The 20,936-nt window shown below is 38.8% G+C and overlaps 2 protein-coding genes across 5 annotated transcripts; one reads left to right on the forward strand and one right to left on the reverse strand.

Annotated features, from left to right (window-relative positions):
* Positions 1–4,047: 4,047 nt before the first annotated feature.
* On the reverse strand, positions 4,048–15,204 carry LOC136259853 (homeodomain-interacting protein kinase 2-like). 2 transcript variants are annotated; one of them, XM_066053406.1, is made up of 8 exons: positions 15,075–15,204; positions 14,262–14,989; positions 14,092–14,205; positions 12,123–12,394; positions 10,245–10,332; positions 10,121–10,189; positions 4,360–4,416; positions 4,048–4,308 (listed from the first exon to the last, which is right to left on the reverse strand). In XM_066053406.1, the coding sequence occupies exons 2-8, from the start codon at positions 14,967–14,969 to the stop codon at positions 4,177–4,179; spliced, it is 1,440 nt and encodes a 479-aa protein (XP_065909478.1). In that variant the 5' UTR covers positions 14,970–14,989; positions 15,075–15,204; the 3' UTR covers positions 4,048–4,176. The 2 variants fall into 2 exon arrangements, with proteins under 2 accessions (XP_065909478.1, XP_065909479.1); XM_066053407.1 differs by having other exon boundaries at positions 15,086–15,183.
* On the forward strand, positions 15,181–20,914 carry LOC136259854 (uncharacterized HIT-like protein Synpcc7942_1390). 3 transcript variants are annotated; one of them, XM_066053410.1, is made up of 4 exons: positions 15,181–15,419; positions 15,510–15,614; positions 20,625–20,697; positions 20,745–20,914. In XM_066053410.1, exons 1-4 carry the CDS (start codon positions 15,225–15,227, stop codon positions 20,837–20,839), a joined length of 468 nt encoding a protein of 155 aa, XP_065909482.1. In that variant the 5' UTR covers positions 15,181–15,224; the 3' UTR covers positions 20,840–20,914. The 3 variants fall into 3 exon arrangements, with proteins under 3 accessions (XP_065909482.1, XP_065909480.1, XP_065909481.1); XM_066053408.1 differs by lacking the exons at positions 20,625–20,697; positions 20,745–20,914 and adding exons at positions 16,255–16,369; positions 16,416–20,616; XM_066053409.1 differs by lacking the exons at positions 20,625–20,697; positions 20,745–20,914 and adding exons at positions 16,255–16,365; positions 16,416–16,624.
* The last annotated feature ends 22 nt before the right edge of the window (positions 20,915–20,936 follow it).

Consider the following 20,936-nt stretch of genomic DNA (forward strand, 5'->3'; position numbering starts at 1 on the left):
CATAGTATTAATTCTTTGATTTCTTTATACCCTATCCATAATGATATCACACACATTAGCTAGCATTACAAGCACAATTAGCTAATAATAAGACTAGACCAACTGTGCAAATGTTTGTCCAATAGTAGCTGCAGCATTACAGCTCTGACACAGATTCACTCAGTGTTGTGTTGTGGAATTTTATTTTTTGTTTGTTGATCATATGTGGGTTGGGAGTGCATATGACTGCATAACTATCCATGCTATGGTTGTAATAATTTTTATGCTAGCCATAAATGTTATGTCTTATGTGTAGCTAGCTATTCTAGTGTTTGTATATATACAGAAGAACGGCTTTGCTTTTGCTGGCAAGTTTATCTCAACCAATCAGTGTAGTATAGCGGCACAACGCAATAATCATGCAACTTTCCACATAAGTACTACTCCATATTTTGATATCATGTAGTGCCATCGCAGATTTGACCTTTGGTGACTTTTATGGTTTGTCTTTATCTCCCTGAGGCATTAATTAACTCATTAAAACATGATACCATATAAAGATCTTTTGAATGAAACAACTTGGTTTTTATTTGAAGCTAATAGGTGATGTCATTCCAAAGTTACAATCATTTATGTTATCCATGAATTTTGAGATAATTTACCTCCCCATGGGTAATTTACCTCCCCATATATGGGTAATTTACACCCCAAGGGCAGGTAAACTCAGAGAATGGACAAATTTCATAATAAGATTTTATAGCACATAATAATAACTGTTGCCCATAGCAACCTGAATTTCCCATTACTTTTAGGTGATAATGTCTAAAGTAACTTCTCCACATTTTGAAAGGATAGCATATTTATGTCATAAGATATGATCATGACATTTTGAAATTTGTGGTTTTCCCATACATATCTATGTGAGAGGGCTACAGTTGCCCCTTCTGGGCAATCACAAAAATGAGGTATTTCAACGTCTACAAAAACCAAAAATTCAAAAGTACACATATCTCAATTTTACATAATTTGTAAGTGTGAATGTCAACAATAATCTCCCAAGTTATAAATGGATAGCATATATAGGTCATAAGGTATGACATTCTTTAAATCCCATGATTTGTGTGATTACCGAGAAGGGGCAACTGTTTCCCCTCTCATTGACAATGTATGGGAAAAATACAACTTCAAAATGTCATATCTCATGACTTATATACGCTATCCTTTTAAAACTTGGAGAGGTGACTTAAAACATTGACACCTACAAATAATGTGAAATTTGTCTATTTCGGAGATGATAAAAACAATCATAACTTCAAAACGGAATTACAAAATGAAAACCAAGTTGTTTCATTCAACAAGATTTTTACTTTGGTAACATGTTTTAGCATGTCAATTAATGCCTCAGGGAGTAAGAAGGCAAAAATGGCCATAAAGGTCATCAAAGAGATCAAATCTGCGATGGCACTATATCATGTCATGAGGGATACTATTTATGTGGAAAGTACATGGTTTTATGATAAAGTGCACGATTTGGCTAATTTTGGGGGCTACGTAGCTATACTAATGAATCTATTTGAGAGGCTTTGTGGCAAAAGTCATTCAGTTCTTCCAACTAACAAGAAAACTTGATTATTTTTTGATTGTGTTGGTAGCCATGGTAATGGTAGATCCATACTGAGTTAGTAAGTATTATAGCTAGCTAGCTGTAAAGTCTTGTAATTCTATTGAAGTAAAAAATGATGCTGTGCTACTGTTGAAGTTATAGGGCGAATTGTGCTCCTGATCTTGGAGAATTATACTGGCAAAAGTGATGTAATCCCATGATGATGAAGGTATCTGATGATGAAGCTGATGATGAAGGTATCTGATGATGGAGTTATCTGATGATGAAGGTATCTGATGATGGAGTTATCTGATGATGAAGTTATCTGATGATGGAGTTATCTGATGATGAAGGTATCTGATGATGAAGGTATCTGATGATGGAGTTATCTGATGGTGACTTCAGTGATTTTACAAGAAATAGATATAGCTACATTACTGAGTGGCAAAAGATTTAATACTTATACCAACTGAGGGTGGATTGGGAGGGGGTACCCTAGTCTTGCCAAACCACTTTTTAATCTTTTACATGAGGCACCCCAACGTAAAGGAAAAAAGCACTGTGGGCCCCTTCTTGTCTTAGGCCATTATCTGCCATATTTGTTACAGAATTATGAGGTTGAATTTGAGAGTGATTTCACTGCAGCAGTTTACCATATTATTAAACTGTTGTATTAGAGTGTCTATCAAGGTGACTGCTCTGTTAGACTATCTTGATTGACCTGTTTCTGGAAAACTTAATTCCCTAAAGCCACCCCCTGAAATAGAGGGGTGTATTCAGCCCTGAATACCCTAATTTCTTCTGTGATTGATGGTGGTGTATAGTACAACCACTATGTACACTAATTTGTTCAATTTAATCATTAACTGCAACTGATCAATTATTGGCTACAAGTCACAGGGGTGTATGCAGGAATTTTGAAAAGGGGTTTCCACTAGAGCTAAGTGACTTATATTAGAGTAGTTTATATTGCCTGACTGCTCTATTAGAGTATCTCGATCTTTTCACCAAAATCATAATTCAGAACAATGCTATAAGTGTTGCTATCATGTGAGAAACTATTATTTAACTAAGATAAAAGTTTAAAATGTGTCCTGTTCCATGACAGATTCCAGATTCTGGAAACCTGAAGTTTCAATTTCTTAATCTTTCAAGTACAGAATAAAATTCAAAGGGGTTTCCTGAAACCCCTGGAAACCCCCCTCTGTATGCCTCTGAGTCATGTTTTGTGGTTTAGTGTTAGTTAACGTAGATAATCAATTATCACATTACACAAACAAGTAGTGGTGTGTGATATAGGATATTTTCCTATCACGATTATTACACACAACACATCACGATATTAACTCATCATTCAGTTTGTGTATTTACACTACTGATGACACTTGTAGCAGCGATGTACTAGAAGTACAATACAACATGGTACATGACTAGCATACAACATTGAAAGCTCTTTTATCGAAAAAAGTACATTACATCTTGGGTACATCAATGGCGGATCCAGGATGGGGCATTTGGGGCAAATGCCCCCCCCCCTCCTCACCTTGTGGAGTGGCCTTTAGTTAGCTAGCTACTCCTTTTGATTAAAATACTAAACTTTTTGTCAGACCAACATCAATCTTATAACTCATTAAAATATACACATTTACTTGTGTTTATTATTACAAATTCACCTAAAACCAAAGCAAATCAGTCTAATTAGCTATGAAGTTTCTACCTAGCACCGTTGTGTGTGTGCTAAGTGACCCTAAAATAATTATTGTGTTGCTGCTTTAAAAGACATCAATCCCCTTTTTAAAGACGTCACAACCATCTGCAGGTCAAAATGACAAAATCAACTACTAAGAGGTGGTTTTTGCTTCTTCAAAAATGCAGCAACCAGCAAGAGAATCTGGCTCTCCCCAACCACTTACAGCCTAGCCTGTTTGTGCCCCTCCCCTTGCCAGCTCCTGTACATATTTCTCTAATTGTAGCTAAAATCTTATATCATGATAAAAGATTCTGTATCATATCACGATATAAAAAAATTATCATGATATTTCGATATTATGTGACTGAATTTTGGAAAATCACTCATATGGGTGTGCACAAATTAATTAGAATTTTCATATTGAGTGGGTTGCTAATAAGAGCAGGGCAGTTTTAAATATTCAGTGTGTTGTAGCTCACCAATGGTTGAAGCACATTCCTTACCTTCCAGAGCATTCACTGTACAAGTAGCCAACAGCTAAGTTTCCTGCACTGAGATTGACTGTATCAGACAGACCCAAAAGGGGTGGGAGATGGGGGTTCAGAGGTTATTTGAAACTTAAAGAGGAAGGAATAGGGATAGGCCAAGTTATGGGCCATTTAGGTCTCAACAAAAAATGAAAGGACGTTTTATAGCACAGGTATTATTCTTGGTAAAAAAATCAAAACTGCTTGTCATGGACAATAAGACCAGTTTTCCCAGACCCATATACAAATTACTGTTACAGACCAGTAGTCATGAGACAATAACACGCACACACACACATTACACACAGTCAAAGTAACAAAAATAACAATATATTGAAAAAAATAAATATAATATATCTGTTCTCTAGTTGCCATGGCTACAATCTAGCAAATGGAGACACTGGAATGTGATGATGTAACAAGTGGGTGTGTTGTGGGTGTGGTCCAACCACCTGGTACAATTGGATTGGCTGAATTGTTGAAATTGGTGACATGAAGTGACCAAGTAGCTACACAGAAATTAGACCAATAGAATTGCAGCTACAAGGGGTGTGGCTCACTTGTTGTTGAGTTGCTAGGAGACATGGTGGAGCAGTTGTCATAGTGACAGGAAGTTGCTAAAGAGAAAAGGTACAACTAACAACATAACAGTTTAACCATTTATTAGCCCTGAAGTAATTTCTGATTTCTGACTGAAAAACTGTCATAAATTTAATGTCCTTACCAAAATCAATTTTAAACATTACCTACAGGTACAGAATGGTAACATTAGCCGAGTAGTACAAGAGATAAGAGCTGTACAATTATCTATTTAAACCATGGCTGGCATTAGAGATGTACCGATAATCAGATCGGTGATCGGATGCCGATATGGCAATTTCTACCATATCGGTAATCAGCACAAATGCTCTGAGAACCGATATCGCTACCGATAGTTTGCATGGCAAACACAAAGCCTTTTTGCTCACTACAAAGTCTCTCTATTTCACAAAACGCTAAATCACGAGAAGCCATACGACTGCACGTGTAACAATTGCTAGAATATTCTTACCCAGATCTTCTGAAAACGGTAGCTGTTACACTTTAAGAATAAAGAACTGCACCACAGGAAGGCTGAACTGATAATCTGTGTATAGTAGCCATCTTGAAAACTAATCAAAACACGGAGTAATCTGGACAAGGGATCATGCATTAAAATATTTGCGGTGCCTAATTGTCTGGGTTGTGTATTAAGAGGCAACACCACCATAGGTAACCAGGTATAGCTGTGCCTTATAATTACATCACTTCTGTTTTATCTAATATCATAAGAATAATATACATCATGCAGTAGATACACCTGTAGTTATATTTTATTTACACTTTACAGAATACACAATAATCGGATCGGTATAATCAGTATCGGCTCTTTTAGGTACAGATTAATCAGATATTGGTACAATTGAAAAATCCTTATCAGTACACCTCTATCTGGCATTACACATTTTACATGTACCATAGCCTTGATGTGGGAGCAGTACCGCCAAATGCTTTATATTGTAGTAGCTGGCTAGAAGCCATCAGCCAATACATCATGACGAAGCCATGCTACATCATGAAGTGACAATAGACTATTGATTGCACACGCCTTTTCATGCCATAGGTAAACAACATCTGTTCATTGTCTTCATTTTTGTATAAATGTTTTACATGTTCACATTATCATCAGTGGTTGTCCAAGTCATCATAAGAACACGCTACCTTCACCCGCAGCCAATCCTCAAGGCCTCGACGCTCGTTACCCACATTGGTAACCCTGACGCTCGTTACCTACAATATAAAAACTCAAGCCGAAATCGACTGTGGGAATTTATTATTGGTCACGTGATGAAAGCCATGCATCCGATTTTGCATCCTACAGTACTCAGACGGAAGCGATTTGTCACCCTTGCCATCCTATGAGTTGAGAAATGTTGGTTTGAGGTGAGAACTAGTGCTATAGCATATTCACAAGCGGTTTGCTACATTTTCGAGTATGGACATACCCACTTTTTCAGAAACACACTCTACAGCGCAACTTTTACGTGATACCCTCAGGACTTGTCTGTTCATGTTAACAAACGTAGTCACAGCGGTAGTTGCTGCTGACCCAAAACTGAATTTCACAAGTTGGTCTGTATAAATTCAGTGGTTGGTATCGTATTGGTTTGGGTGATTAATCACCCGTGGGCTCTTAGCCTGCAATTGACATGGTACATATCAGTTGTATCATGTGCCTTCGTGATTTGACTGATAGGTACACCCACGCTCTCGGGCCTGATAGCTCTCAAGCTTGGGTGTACATATCAGGCAAATCACTCAGCCTATTACCTAAACTAACTCTCTAAATTGTGATTGGCTCACTTTACTGGTTACATTACTGGCAGTTTGCTGTAATACATATATTTTATTTAATCTTATAGAACTTTGCGTGGGCGAGATCAAAGAAAAAAGTGTACTTTAAATGTCATAAAGTACACTCTCAGCCAGCCAACTGCTTCATCGACCACAAAGAATGCTTTATTGCACCGCAAAGAGTGCTTTATTCATTCAATAAAGCACTCTTGCAGTGCAATAAAGCACAGTTGCCCACGTGCCTTAGTGTAGGCTAATAGCCTACGGGGCTCGCGCCAGTACGACTAATCACCCAAGCCGGTGAAGGCTGATAGCCTTGCCACGCTGAGTGATCAATCACCCCAGCCAATACGAGTTCTACCACTGGATTACTTTTATAGACATACCTAAATGCTTCGATGATGGGTGGGAGAAGGTAACGTTGCTGTTACGTTTGTTAATGTAAACGGACAAGTCCTGGAGATATCACGGAAATACTTCACCATGTGACTCACAATAGAATCGATTGTGGGTTGCGAGCAAAACCTGCCAAAAGACGCGATGAACATCTCTATGGTGAAATACGCGTGAAGTACTTTGTTAAACTAGTCTGTGTGCATTCAGGCTGCTAATAGTTCATGTAACGCGTGTTAATTACGAGTGCTAGTGTATGGTGAAGCTACACGACTAGAAAGTTCCATAAATCATTTAAAGCATAGCCTTGCTCGTGCTATACGAAAAATAAAGTACGAGGCGCGCGGCCGAGATGCTAATAAAGCACGAGGCGAAGTGCTTTATTAGCATCTTGGCCGCGTGCCTCGTACTTTATTTTTCGTATAGCACGAGCAAGGCTATGCTTTAACATATACATAAACATATTTGACACTGTTATAAGTACACCATTCAGCTAGCTGGCCATTAAGTATCCCAAGGGAACAGATGTTTACTTGACAGGAAAGTGATATCATCCACAATAACAAACAATGATTAGAGTAGTTCAAGTGTCACTGAAGTGTCACACTTGCTTCACTTCCCCCTTGTCTAGATGAGTGAAAGTATTTTGTAGGTGTGTAATAACACTGACACTGACACTAACACTGCAAGGGATCGTGGTGATAGCTGCTGAGTCCTAGAACATTTGCCACAGAGCATAAAAATTAATATGACCTAACTTTGCTCACAATAAACAAGCTATCCTTTACTAGTGTGTTAACTTGTTGTATGTTAACATCAGTAGTCCAGTGCCTAAGCCATAAAACCGTTCACCTTTTATAACAGCACCAAATTTCTTATGGGGTTGGTAGCATGTGTACTAAGTGATTTTAGAAGGAGAAGCATGAAAAAAGTCCTTTTAGTATCCTATTCTTGGACCTTGTCAATAAAACTATTTGTTTACGTGGAAAACAATCAATATCCTATCATACAGTACGATAGTACTGTATAGTAGGGACCACAAAGGAGTAGGTAAATAACATCACCCAAAAACCAGCCTCAATTTCCCCTGACGACAATGAGGCAGTATTGGTTAGGTAAAACTAAGCCCAAACAAGCATTCACATCAACCCGAAATGTTTTCAACAAGTTGCTACAGAATTAAAAAAAAAAGATTTAATGGAATTTTCTACTGACTGATGCTTTCAGACAAGCGTAACTTGATAACGGCTAAGGCTACGGGCTTAATTTTTTCACCGTTTGACGTCACTTTGGCCCGAGAGGTGCCTTTTGGCATACCGCAGTACATACAATGCATTCTTCATGTACTTACCAGTGTCCTTCTTTGTGTTCCATTCATCTTTGCTGACAGCGAAAAGTATTGATTTGGCGGTAGCACGTGATGGCTTCCCTTCATAACGGAAATCGTCTGTATTTTTCATGGTGGCTATTTTGATTGCAGAGGTGCTTTTTGAACAGTTCTAGATTCATACTGCTGTGTAATGGGTTGAACATAGCCGACAACGAAGCGTAATGGATACTTCACTTTTCAGACGATAATTGAAACAACTGGGGTACGGTACCATTTCTTTCTTTTGGTATGCATGGATTGTAGAGGTGCTTTTCAAACAGTTCTTGATTTGAAATGCTGTGTAACAGGTTGAACATATGTGATAATAACTATTATTGCTGTATTATATTGCGCGTATGTATGTATACATAATGCGGGTGATGTCATGTACGTGCGCATGCAATAGTCCCACCCTCCTTTAAAATAAGGAGTTGTTGCTAAGGCGAAGTAGAAGTTGTAGCTGGCTAAGAGTGGAGTCGTCAGTAACCCCGAACATAGCTGACAACGAAGTGTAATGGATATTTCACTTTTCAGATGATAATTGAAATAGCTGGGGTGCGCGGCGGCATTTCCGATACAGTATGCGTGGGTTCACCAGTCATAATAATTTACAAAAAAAAGTTAACAAACAAGTACACAAAATTTTTTGGAATTTTCAACTAGAGTAGGGACCATAGCACATTGATAAAAAGGACTGAAACAAGTTGGAGTAGTCCATGATATTAAATCACAGTAAAACAATAAGAAGTGTTATATCCCTATTGTGTATTTCTGTTGTGGTATTTTGAGCACAGAAGGGATATAACACTTCTTATTGTTTTAATGTAATTTAATATCATGGACTACTCCAACTTGTTTCAGTACTTTTTATTGATGTGCTATGGTCCCTACTCTAGTTGAAAATTCCAATTTTTTTGTGTGTATTAGTTTAAAGGCTGGATCTAGTACAAAAGTCAGCAGCTAAAAAGCCATATAAAACAATTGTTTTCTCAGTCTGGCAGTAAACAAAATGATTGAAAATGCTATTTTCAAGGGGTTTTATTAAAGTTTTTCATTTCCCAATGCTTACAGTTCTATAGTATGATTTACAAGGATCATCCTGATGTGTATCGTTTCTTTATCGAAGGCGCATAATAAAAGTTATTGAATGAAGAAGTTTTAGCCCTTAAAGCAGCATAAAACTTGATAAAACACTACATCACATAAACCATTATAGTGGCTGTTGATATCAATCAATTGATAACTTGTATACGGAAGGTTACACAGACTTGCAATTTAGATTTTTGGAATGCTGACATCACAAAAGAATAAAACGGTACTGATTCTGATGCTCCTTCACCATGTTACGATGGTTTAAACACAGGAGTGTAAATGTGCATAATGTTTTAGAGAAGAAGATATCTTTGAGGTTTGCAAATTCTGTGGACTCTAGTCATGTAGAATGTGTTTCTGTCGATCTACAAGTTGATATGGTCCACGGTGGCACTGTTCAAGCTGTGTCACTCCCTCAAGATTAGTCACCTTGCTGTCATCTTCACGAGTGAAGCGCTCGAGTGAGCTGATGATAATTCTTGCTGATCGAGGACAGATTTTTCAACTGAAACCAGACAAAGAAGACGGCATTTTAATGGGCCATTTGTTGTAGCTATAAGCTTTGTACTGGTCTAATACTAGATCCAACCTTTAAACTAATAGGATATTATTTTCTATGTAAACAAATAGTTTTACTGGCAGGGTCCAAAACTTAGGGTTACATTTATGTGTACAGTATCAAAAAGCAAACGATTATCTCAATTCGAGGGTCTTAGACGCTCTTGTTATGTGTAATGTAATATTAGTTGTAGTTCAATGGGTTAACAAACTCTCCCGACACAAACCATCATAACAAGGAAAATCCATCAATAGACCAAAACTTCAAGGACCTTAAATTCTTCTTTCTTTGTGCTGAATTTGAAAAAATAATATTTCTTGATAATCACACAGCAAATATTCAGATATGCAGTTATATAGTTCCATGTATTGGATAGTTAGTATCCAGCCAGTGGTCACTGAGAACGTGACAGTTACTGGACTTCAATACTGTCAGCTATTGCCCACAGCCATAAATAAAACTTTCTAACACACCACACAAATTAATAACACCAAGTGTTGTGTTGTATGGGACACAAGATCACATGACCACTTACAGGATTAGTGGTAGTTTCCATGGCAGCAGCAGGGAAGTATGCCAGTGTTGATGGGGCTACATTGTATCCCTAGATAACATGTACACACCCATAATTCCAATCAATCATATTCAACTCAACTAACCATATTATAAGGCGTCCAATGGGAAAGAGGTGTGGCTTGTTGAGGAGGTTGCCGACACACTGACATCTTTTGTATCCCATCTTGTACACTAGATATGTATATATGATACTGTTACTATAGTTACTGTAAGCCTGACACTCCAAATAAAGGACACCACACCTCTAAGTCTCACTGGTGAGGTTGATCACACATTATCAAAGTATTAAACACCAAATAATATTTTAACCCTTCAACCTGCATAATCCAGAAAACTGGATTTAAACTTAATAAATATGCATGCCTTGCACAAAGTGCTGTAACTTTTGAAGCGTCCATCCTGTGGTTATGCAGTTTACGTCATTCTACTTGTGATGTAACAAGGAATAAAATGATACCTAGGGTTTTACCCTAATGCTAGGCCAAAACTAGCCAAACTTTTCGGTAAGGAAACATGCAAACCCTTTAAATACCTTTATAAAATGGTCGATAACTCAATGGTAGTTGCTCCTATTACCCTGCAACATCTTCCATTGGATTTGTTGTGAAATTTTCGATCAGACCATATATGACTCAAATGAGTAAACCCACAATCAAAATTAAACACGCAGCAAGAATCTGGAAACCCGGAGATGTGACTTGTCGCTGTTCATCACTTCATAACAAGTAAGCCACTGTAGTTACAGTGTTCATTTAACTTTCTCCAAGTAGCCCAGTGAACACACTTTTAATCTATGTGTAAGAATTAAGTTACCCCAACTAGTGTCGTCATGCGTGCCCATATTGCGTAAAAACTCATTTCTGAAAAGTTCTCTGCGGGTTTAAGGGTTAAAGGACAAGTATAAGGATTTTAAGTTCCATTAGGTATGATAGAGAAAGTACAGAAACAAGGGAGGTCGCAAATATACTAGCGGATGTTTAGTATACATTGAATTAGGGATTAAATGTCATCAATCCAGTCACCACAAAAAATACAGACGATTTGTGTGTTCCAACCATCAATTACTGACATAAAAGTGAAGTGGCCATTATGCTTTGCTTTCAGCTAAGTTCAGCCCATTACACAGTGCTACAAACAAAGAACAGTTGGAGAAGTGCCTCTGCAATCAATACAGTCACCACGGAAAGTACGGACAATTTCCATATACAGATGTACCATGAATCAACAGTTTGGGCTGTCAGTAAAAAAAGAAATGGGACACAAAGGAGGCCAAAACCATGATGTGTGTATTGTATATACTGTGGTATGCCAAAAGGCACAGTGAAAAAACAAGCCTGTAGCCTTAGCTGCGTCGAGTTACGTTTGTCTGAAGGCATTAGCCAGTCAGTCAGAAGAAAATTCTAATCATAACTTCAAAATGGAATTATGTAACTAATAACTTCAAATAAAAACCAAATTGTTCTGTTCAACAAGACCTTTACTTTGATACCATGCTTTAATTAATGCCTCAGGAGGATAAACATAAATGACCATTTTCTCTGTAAAAACGACCATAAAGGTCACAAAAGGTCAAATCTGTGATGACACTATGTCAAAAATTATGAGTACTATTTATGTTGAAAGTTTCATAGTTTTATGAAAAAGTAAACAATTAGGCTAATTTGGGGGCTATCCAACCCCTAAGGCTGATTTTTTTATAAGCTTGCAGTTTGCAATTAATATCACGTCTTAGTATGAATGGTAGATAAAACAGTCTGTCCATAGTTATAGCTTTTTGTTTATCAAATGTCAGTCCTTTTAACACACACACGCACGCACGCACACACTCACTGCACAGATGAGCAGGCCAAACAGACACAGTACACACGGACAAACAGATACAGAACCATGAATACACTTAGTCAGACTACCTAATACTCACACAGACGAACACATTACACAGACAGACAGACGACACTTACATAGGCAGGTGGGTATGAGCAGCAAGATGATACATAGTGATGAATGGTTTCTGTAGTGCTTGACAAGGAGTGATCCGTGACAAAGGGTCAATCTTTAACAAACATGACAAGAAGGAAACAAACTCTGATCGATCCATCTGTCCCACTGATCCTCGCTCAAGATCCTTGTTACCAGGTAACGAGATACGGTTAAGTTCTGATAATGATTGGAAGATGTATTTACGAGTTTCTTTCAGTTTAGTGCCAGTCTCTCTTTCTACTTGAAGGTGATCCTATAATTATATCGTTATAAGGCAATCTCTAAACAACAATTGTGCAGCTACATGTAAATAATTCTCATAGTTATGAAATGTTTGTTCTTATATTCTAATAATTTAGATTTCAGAGCATTCCACAATCCACAACACCCTTATATAAACACAGCATCATACTACAACTGGGCCCAATCTAGACCTTATGTTAAAAATGACATTCTAAAGACTTTCTGAGTGGTGACAAAAAGGGTAAACAAAAACAGTGGACCCGGGGACCCAACTCTTCTAGGAATTTTATATATTTCTATACTTGGCTTGGTACCTCTCACCTCTGTGAGTAGACTTGTATGGCCAATCCACTTTTTCCCGTCACAGTGTCTCACACAATCAATTAGAAATATAAGCACTTATAAAAAAGTGTTTGAAGCTGACTGCATACAGGTCACTCTCGCCTGCTGCACAATGTGAATACTAGTCTATTATGTTGTCTAACAATGTGTGAACAAATATTCCAGGGGAGAACAGCAATTTAATACTACCTTAGTCTATCTACACAAGTTTCAGTCCAGCAACAGACTTCATACATCATGGTGCATTTGAACAATATTTCTAAAACTTTAGTAGCTACATAACATAATAGACAAGTATGCTGATTGTGTAGCAGGCGAGTGGCCTATAAATACGGTAGGCTTCAAACATTTTTTCAGACTTCAGATGCACTTATAATTTCAAACACCACGTGCATGTGAGCATAGATATTATATACTACGCACCTGGGATTGAGTACTGCCGGTTTTCAAAGGAACAATCCGCGTTGTACCCATTAGCACTATAGTTTATTGTGCAAGTGTTGTACCCAGTGTTGTACTAGGCGGCATAGTACTAGGGCTTACAGCATCATATCTACAGTTCCAATGACTAGGGGACAGATCCTGATCAGCTAAGTATCGAAGCCAATAAATTGGCACGAGCTGAGTGGTACAACAGTGGTAATTGCTTCGTGTTGCTTGGAAGGTGTTTGGAGATCTCAGCTCTTGTTAAATGACGAAATATGTTATTTACTATGACGCTGTTGGTTGAGTGGACACAGATGGACAGTTTAAGATAGGCATGGAGATTGTAGCCTGGTTTTCCGAGTCATTACTCGATGAAATATGGCAGCGAGTTTAAGGCTTGTAAAATCATTTTCACAATGCTTATGCTGTATTTCAAGCATCTTCCTGGTAATTCAGTCTATTGAAAGGTGTTCTAGTGTATCCTTGTATTGTCTACTAAATGTTGAAGAGGTTAAATCTTTTGCATTACTAAAATCGCCAGGAGGTGGCCAGTTTTACAGGAAACGTTTACGATAAATAACGGAACACCGTATATTGAAGTACAACACTGAGTGTCGTGTTGATAAGTGTTAACGAAGTCGGTACGCAATCCCAGGTGCGTAGTATATAGTATCTATGATCTGAGATACTGTGATGGGAAAAAAAAAAAAGTGGATTGGCCATGCAAGATTACTTGCAAAGGTACCTAAGCATAGAATACTGTGAAGTGCATAAAAATCTAAGAGTTGGGTCTCCTGTATTTACCAAAAACACTTTCAGGATCTTGAGGAAAAAAGGGGAAAGTGACCACTATAACTCTCTACCAGATATTAGCACTCTGGATTACACACATGTGGCTAACAATACAGCACGTGACTAACATTAAGGTGTAATACTAACCTTAAGCACCCATTGGCCAGTTTGAGCATCCCTAATAAGGAACTTGCTGGCTTTACGAGCTAGTCGCAACATTCTGTCAGGGATGGTACCACAAGTCTCCGTTATATAGCACAGCTAGAAACACAATGTACACCCTAATGTAAGGCACTCACACAGGGTATAAGTCACACCTGGTCATATTCAGAAGCACCTGGGAACAAAGGCCATCCTAGGAACAACTCAGCAGCAACACACCCTAGCGACCACATGTCAACAGCCATATCAAATGGTAATCCTAGCAACACTTCGGGGGCACGGTAGTAACGGCTTTGCAAATATGATGTGGTTGGTAACTGTTGTGGCCGAGTGGTAGATCCAAAATCGATCACTTTAACTCTGAGAGGGGAATTCCCATTATCCACTAACATAATGTTCTCTGGTTTAAGGTCTGCATGGACCAGCCCTAGTTCTTGTAATCGCACTAGACAACTTAAAACCTGCTGTATGATTGGCCGAATTTGCTCCAGTGGGAGTGGTTTAAAACCACGTCCCTTCAGGTAGTCATAAAGATTACTTTCCAACAATTCAAACACAATACATATGTGGCCGCAGTGTAGGAAACTCTCGTAGGCTTTAACATAACTGTAATAGTCAGCATAGTGTGGTCCAAGTTGGTTTAGTGTGTTCACTTCAATTCTTCCTTGTTTGGCATAAGATGGGAGGGACTTTAACACTTTCATAGCAACCATGTCACCATCTTCCTGACGCCAACACTTCAACACTTGACCAAATGTCCCCTTGCCCAAGAAACTGAGTACCTCATAGTGAGCGTGTCCGGACCGGATTACCTCGTGTGGTCTCACCGGATATTCTCCGTCTACATCTTCTGTTGTTGCCATCCTGCTAGGCGGGTGTCACCCTACACATGTGAGATAATATTTTAACACTTCATAAAATCAAACATCTACTATACTACACACATAAGAACTACTGTTATGACATACACGAATCATACTAGGGACAAATAACGCCCCGAAATAGAGGCGGGTTAATTCTTAGCGACCAGTCACGTAAACAACTACACTCTTAATAAAGCGCCCCAGTGTAATTAATACGCACGCGCGTTATTAGCTAAGTGTCACGTGAGGGGAAACATGGCTGCATTAAGTCACAGGATGTTACGACTGGTTCTATCCCACCCTACTACCCGTGTTGTGAGACGTGTTAGTGATGAAGTTACTGCTGCTGCTACTGCTGCTGCTGCTGGTAATAAGAATCCCTCCAATACCATTTTCTCGCGCATCCTAAACAAGGAGCTCCCTGCTGATATTGTATATGAAGATGACAAGGTGCTAATTTATCATGACATCATTGTTACTATGGTGATCATTAGGTCAGTAGTGTGGTGTGGTCTCATCTCGCTCACATGATCTGTATAGTGTATAGCATTCCGAGACGTCTCCCCAGTTGCTAAGGTGCACTTGTTGGTTATCCCTCGACAACCAATACCATCACTGTCAGTCGCTAACAACACTGACCAAAACGTGAGTGATTACATTTGAATCTTTGTTCTGTACTTTTATCACACTTTTTCCTTTTGGTATAATTGTGGATAACTTGCATAGTAAAGGTACAACCGAGGGTGGATAAAAGAGAGTGTACCAGGGTTATAGAGCTATTTCAGCACGTGATCAAAATTACGTAAACCTTACTGAGATGCCATTTTGGTGCACCACCTGATTGATACGAACTGCGAATGTAGAGATTGTCAAGCTAGACTGAAGGCTTCCCGACGAAGCAAAGGAACGATACAGTACAAGGATAAACTATGAATTATAGGTGGGATCTCAGCGATTTGCAAATTTAGCTGACAGTTTTTCCAAGCTTTGCCTGCCTGTTCTGTGAAATCCATGACACCGTTTGTTACTTTGTTCTAAGGACTAGTTTTGTCACAGCTGAGCAGCTTAAAGCATGGAAAGGCCTTGAAGCCTACAACCAGTTTGTAAGCTAGTGGTTGGTTATATTAATTGTACTGAACAGGAAAGTTACTGGAAAGTCACTGGCTGGGTTAGGTATATTTCTTTATTGAATCATAGCCTCTGATTGAATGATACTTGTAAACTATCATCTTACATGTACAGTTCATTCTGTGCACATACAAACTTGTAATTATGTGTTGTATAGGTTTGCCATTCACAGATGATGAGTGAGACGCCGCTGTACATGTGGAAAATTCTAGAGGAGTCCGGTCATGTCTGTTGTTCACATTGCAATTGCATGGCTGGCCTTGGAGAAGTCTGTACGCATATACTGTAGCAGCAGTGCTTTTTATCTGGTTCACACAGACAATTTCGAGGAAACAAAAAAACAAACTTGTGCTTTTGCCAAGGTCCAGAGAAAGGATCCACAGTTGGGTGTGACAACAGTAACTGTAAATGGTTTTACTTCAGTTCATGACTGTTCCAAGGGGAAAGTGGTACTACATGTAGAATTTGCCGCAATTTCTATAGGAAAAGGCAAGAATAAAAAACACTTAAGAAGTACGTGAGGCATGCCATATTATTTGTGTTGTACAACCGTTTGTGTAAAATAAAATATTTACTGTACAATTGTCCATTAATTTTAGTAAGTGCTTTGAAGAATTGGAAACCTTTGCTGGACAGAGCTAACAACACATTCCACATGTGTGCGGACATTAGCAATAGTTCTAGTTTGCTCAACCTCTGCTGCTGACAGTTGACTCTTCTTTTTGTGAATACAGGAAGGTGCAATGTAGCTTGCATGGCTCCCAAAGAAACAGTAACGTCAAATCCACAGTCTGCCAACATTATATTCCCTGGCAAGAGTTTCTTCAAAATACCAGTGTTCTGTTAACTATTTGTCACTGACACAGTGGCACCCTAAACCTTGACAATTTGGTAGCTTTGTCAGCTGGCAAGGCCCTGCTCACACAGTCAAATGTAGCCTTCAGTACTCCTAATTTAGGTAAACTGGTGTGTGCTCCAGTGAAATCGTCACTCACAAATCTTTCCTCACAGAATGGTGGTAGAGGCAAGGGTAGAGGTTCAGTTGCTTGCTCAGTTAGTTCATGAGTAGCTGTCTGGCAATCAGTAAGCTGATCCTGTACAGTTCCAGAACCATCACATCCTGACTTTTCTTGTCAACATTCACTTAGCTGCATTCTTACCCAGCCAGTTACTTTCCAATAACTTTCCTGTTCAGTATGGCTATAAACATCCTTCCCCAACCACTAGCACACAAACTGGTTGTAGGCTTCAAGGCCTTTGTACGCTATAAGCTGCTCAGCTGTGACAAAACTAGTCCTTAAAACAAAGTAACAAACGGTATCAATGGATTCCACAGAACAGGCAGACAAAACTCGGAAAAACCGTCAGCTAAATTCGCAAATCGCTGAGAAACGGTCGATCCACTTATAATTCATAGTTTACCCTTGTATTGCTCCTTTGTTTCGTCAGGAGGGCCTTCAGCATAGCTTGACAATCTCTACATACGCAGTTCATATCAGCACAGGTGCTGAAGTCTGTAGGACACCTGGTCCTACAGCCTGCTTAAAGTTGTTACAGAAAGTGTGTTTGAAAAAGGTGAAAAAAATCCATAGGTGGCCTCGAACCTGCAGCCATCCAATTAACGCTCGTACACTTACAGGAGTCTGCCAGGCGGTCAGGATGTTTTCTCCTTGTCAATTTCATGCATATATATCCAAAGAACTCTAGAGAGTCACTTATTATCTCAAAATACCCCACGTGGAACCAAATGGATATTGGTTTATTTATTAAGGCTTTACAGCACAAGTGCTGAAGGTCTGTAGGACACCTGGTCCTACAGCCTGCTTAAAGACATATTATGCACAGAAGTAATTTCTAAACTGTTTTATAGTTTGACTATCATGTTTTTTTCCCTACAAATTCTCTTGACAAAGCCTCACAGCTGCTTTTCATTTTCGTTTGCATGTGTAAGGGATACGCCCCCTTTTCAACTTGAAGGGATAGGCTATTCCTGGTAGTGTACAAGGCCTGCACAGTTGTTAAACGAGGTGCGCACTAGGGCTGAGTGATACTGCCATTTTAGTATCACGATCGATACCAAAGCCACTATTCACGATACTGAATAGTTCACGATACTGAATAGTTCACGATACTGAATAGTTCACGATACTTACAAATAAGTCAATCATAGCTGGTGCCACATAGCATATTGCTCAGCATTCCTCCAGGAAGTCCTTATAGGTGATTGCAAACTAGTCACTATCATCCTTGTTTACAGTAACAGTTATTGTAACACATGCTTTGAGGTTGTTATGGTGTTCACACCTCTCTGCAGGGGAAACCAGATGGGTAGACTTTATCATTTACAAGGATTCTTACCCAAGTACTGCATAACAAATGACAATAATGTACAGGCAAGGTATCACGATAGTTAATATCAAAATATCGCGATATCGATACTTTCAAAATATCGCTAAAACGGTAGTATCGCTCAGCCCTAGTGCGCACCCACAGCGCGCTGAAGTTGTTTTCGTAAAAATGTGTGTGTATCTATCTATCTATCTATGTTTGTCTGTACGCACTCATGTGAGCAAATCATTAAATGGTAAAGGTAGCTTTTACGTATAAGAAGTAAAAGTGAAATGAAGTCTGTATTAACTTCTGCACTGGTAAACTTTGCTCTGAGGTGGTTTCTTTTCGGTGGTCTGACATACGGGTGTGGCGACTCTCCTCAGACTTTGTGAATTACCTTCCCTTCGGGTTTGACAGGCGTGTAATAATTGAGAAATGATAGTGCAGGCCTCGTAGACTATCAGAAATAGCCTATCCCTACTGTGCATTTCATTATGGTATCTTGAGCACAGTAGGGATAGAATACTTCTTATTGTTTTACAGTGATTTAATATCATACACTACTCCAGCTTGTTTCAGTACTTTTTATCGATGTGCTATGGTCCCTACTCTAGTTGAAAAGTCCAAATTTTTCTGTGTACTTGTACAATTAAGGCTAGGTGGCGCTTAGAGCACATCCAATCTCCTCTGGTTCGAAGCTTTGTTGGTTTCATTACAATTGGATGCTGCTTTACTCCTTCAAATCCTTGTTACCATGGATACTAACATCAGCGCAAGTATTGTTACTCCTTGTGACAGCTGCCATTTACATATTTTAAACCTGCCAAACTGTAGGATGCAGGGTCGGCCTTAAGGGTAGGCAGCTGTCTAAGGTCCCAGGGCCAAGGGGGCCCCCCAAAGCTCTAAAAGTGGGTCCCCAGTTCTCAAAATACAAATACAGTATATAACACTTTTAAGAAGATAGAATCAAAATAACAACTTGTCGCTTGAGGTACACATCACCAATAAGTATGGGTCACATGATGAGCAATACTAAAGCAATAATTATACTGAAGCTTTAAAACTGATTTTGTTACTTGTGTGAACACAATTCAGTGTAGTGTAGGATCCTACCAGGGCCGGCCTTATAGATTCTGGGGCCCTAACTGAACATTTCCAAAAGAAGAGTGTTTTGTAATATGTTCCAGCCCTACAGTATGCTAACTTATAGATATTACTCAAGTAATATGGAACTTGTTGTCAGGGGTGGGTCCACAAGGAGCAAACCTCCTTGCAATTAATCCTACAATGTGACCCGCTGAGCGAAAACCACACTAGTTTGCATTTTTATCAGACTTCTTTGTTATCCAGAGGGAAAACTAATGGGCTGTCAAAGTTTCAGCCTTATTTGGTGAATAGTTGTGGAGTTATTGTGATAGACAGCAGGAAATGTAAAACAATGGATTTGTACAGTGACTATATGGGAAAAAATTACAGTGCTCGTTTAATTGATCATAACTCATGAACGAAACAAGCTATGGAGATGGGACTTGGCTCATTGTCTTCATAATGAATTGGGGTATTCAGCAAGGTATGGTTTTTGCCCTACACACACCCATGCATTTAAGAAAAAAGGCTGCTTAAAAGCAAAAGGGCTGCTTAAACTTAGAAACGATGACATTTACATAATATTTTACCACAACATAAACAAATGCACATAACTTATGTTTGCTTCATGGCACTGAAACAAAACAAAGATATAAGCATTATTGTTATCCACTAACAATGATAAGCCTTACAATTCTTTTTGATTACTTTATATATATTATTGAAGCTTTATAGACTGTTGATATATTCAAGGGTAGTTTGTAGCTCATGATCACCAATTTACCGTAATTAATACGATGGCCTTGCAGCATGTGTCCCTGTTCTATTAGAGTAAATTACTGATTGTGTGCGTACTTGTGTTAAAATTCCAGTCAGTGACATGACACAAAGTTGATATCAAGTTTTTCTGGTCTCAGTAGCTTATATATAACCTCAACGATTATTCTATAAGTACAAATTCCCCTCTCCAAACAGGGTGGAATTACATTCACATTGACCTGTGCCCTACCTCATCTTGTCATGCCATGCTATGGTCATATGAACAGTGGTGTATGTATCCCATATTTATAGGCTTGTTAGCTATGTAGCTACATGTTTGTGTTGTCATAGTTACTAGGTCACCTGCTGCTGGTTACTAAGCAACTAGCTGATGAACACAATTTACAAGAAGGATATCGTGTTGGTGAGTGAGTGGGTGTGTTCACTGTGCTCACATGATCGATCCCCTAGTGATCAACAATGGTCCACAAGGTTGTCAGAGTGTCTACCATCTACACCTTCATCTGATTGGTGGAAATCAGTTGTCATGGCCACCAGGAACATGATAACATGTGTAACGTTTGAGGTTGTGTTATTGTATTGGATGAATTTGTTGTTTATCATGTCTTTTGAATCTTGAATCGCAATAATGGGGTGTAGTGA

The sequence above is a fragment of the Dysidea avara genome, chromosome 7 (genome assembly GCF_963678975.1).
Source record: "Dysidea avara chromosome 7, odDysAvar1.4, whole genome shotgun sequence".
Lineage (NCBI taxonomy): Eukaryota > Metazoa > Porifera > Demospongiae > Dictyoceratida > Dysideidae > Dysidea > Dysidea avara.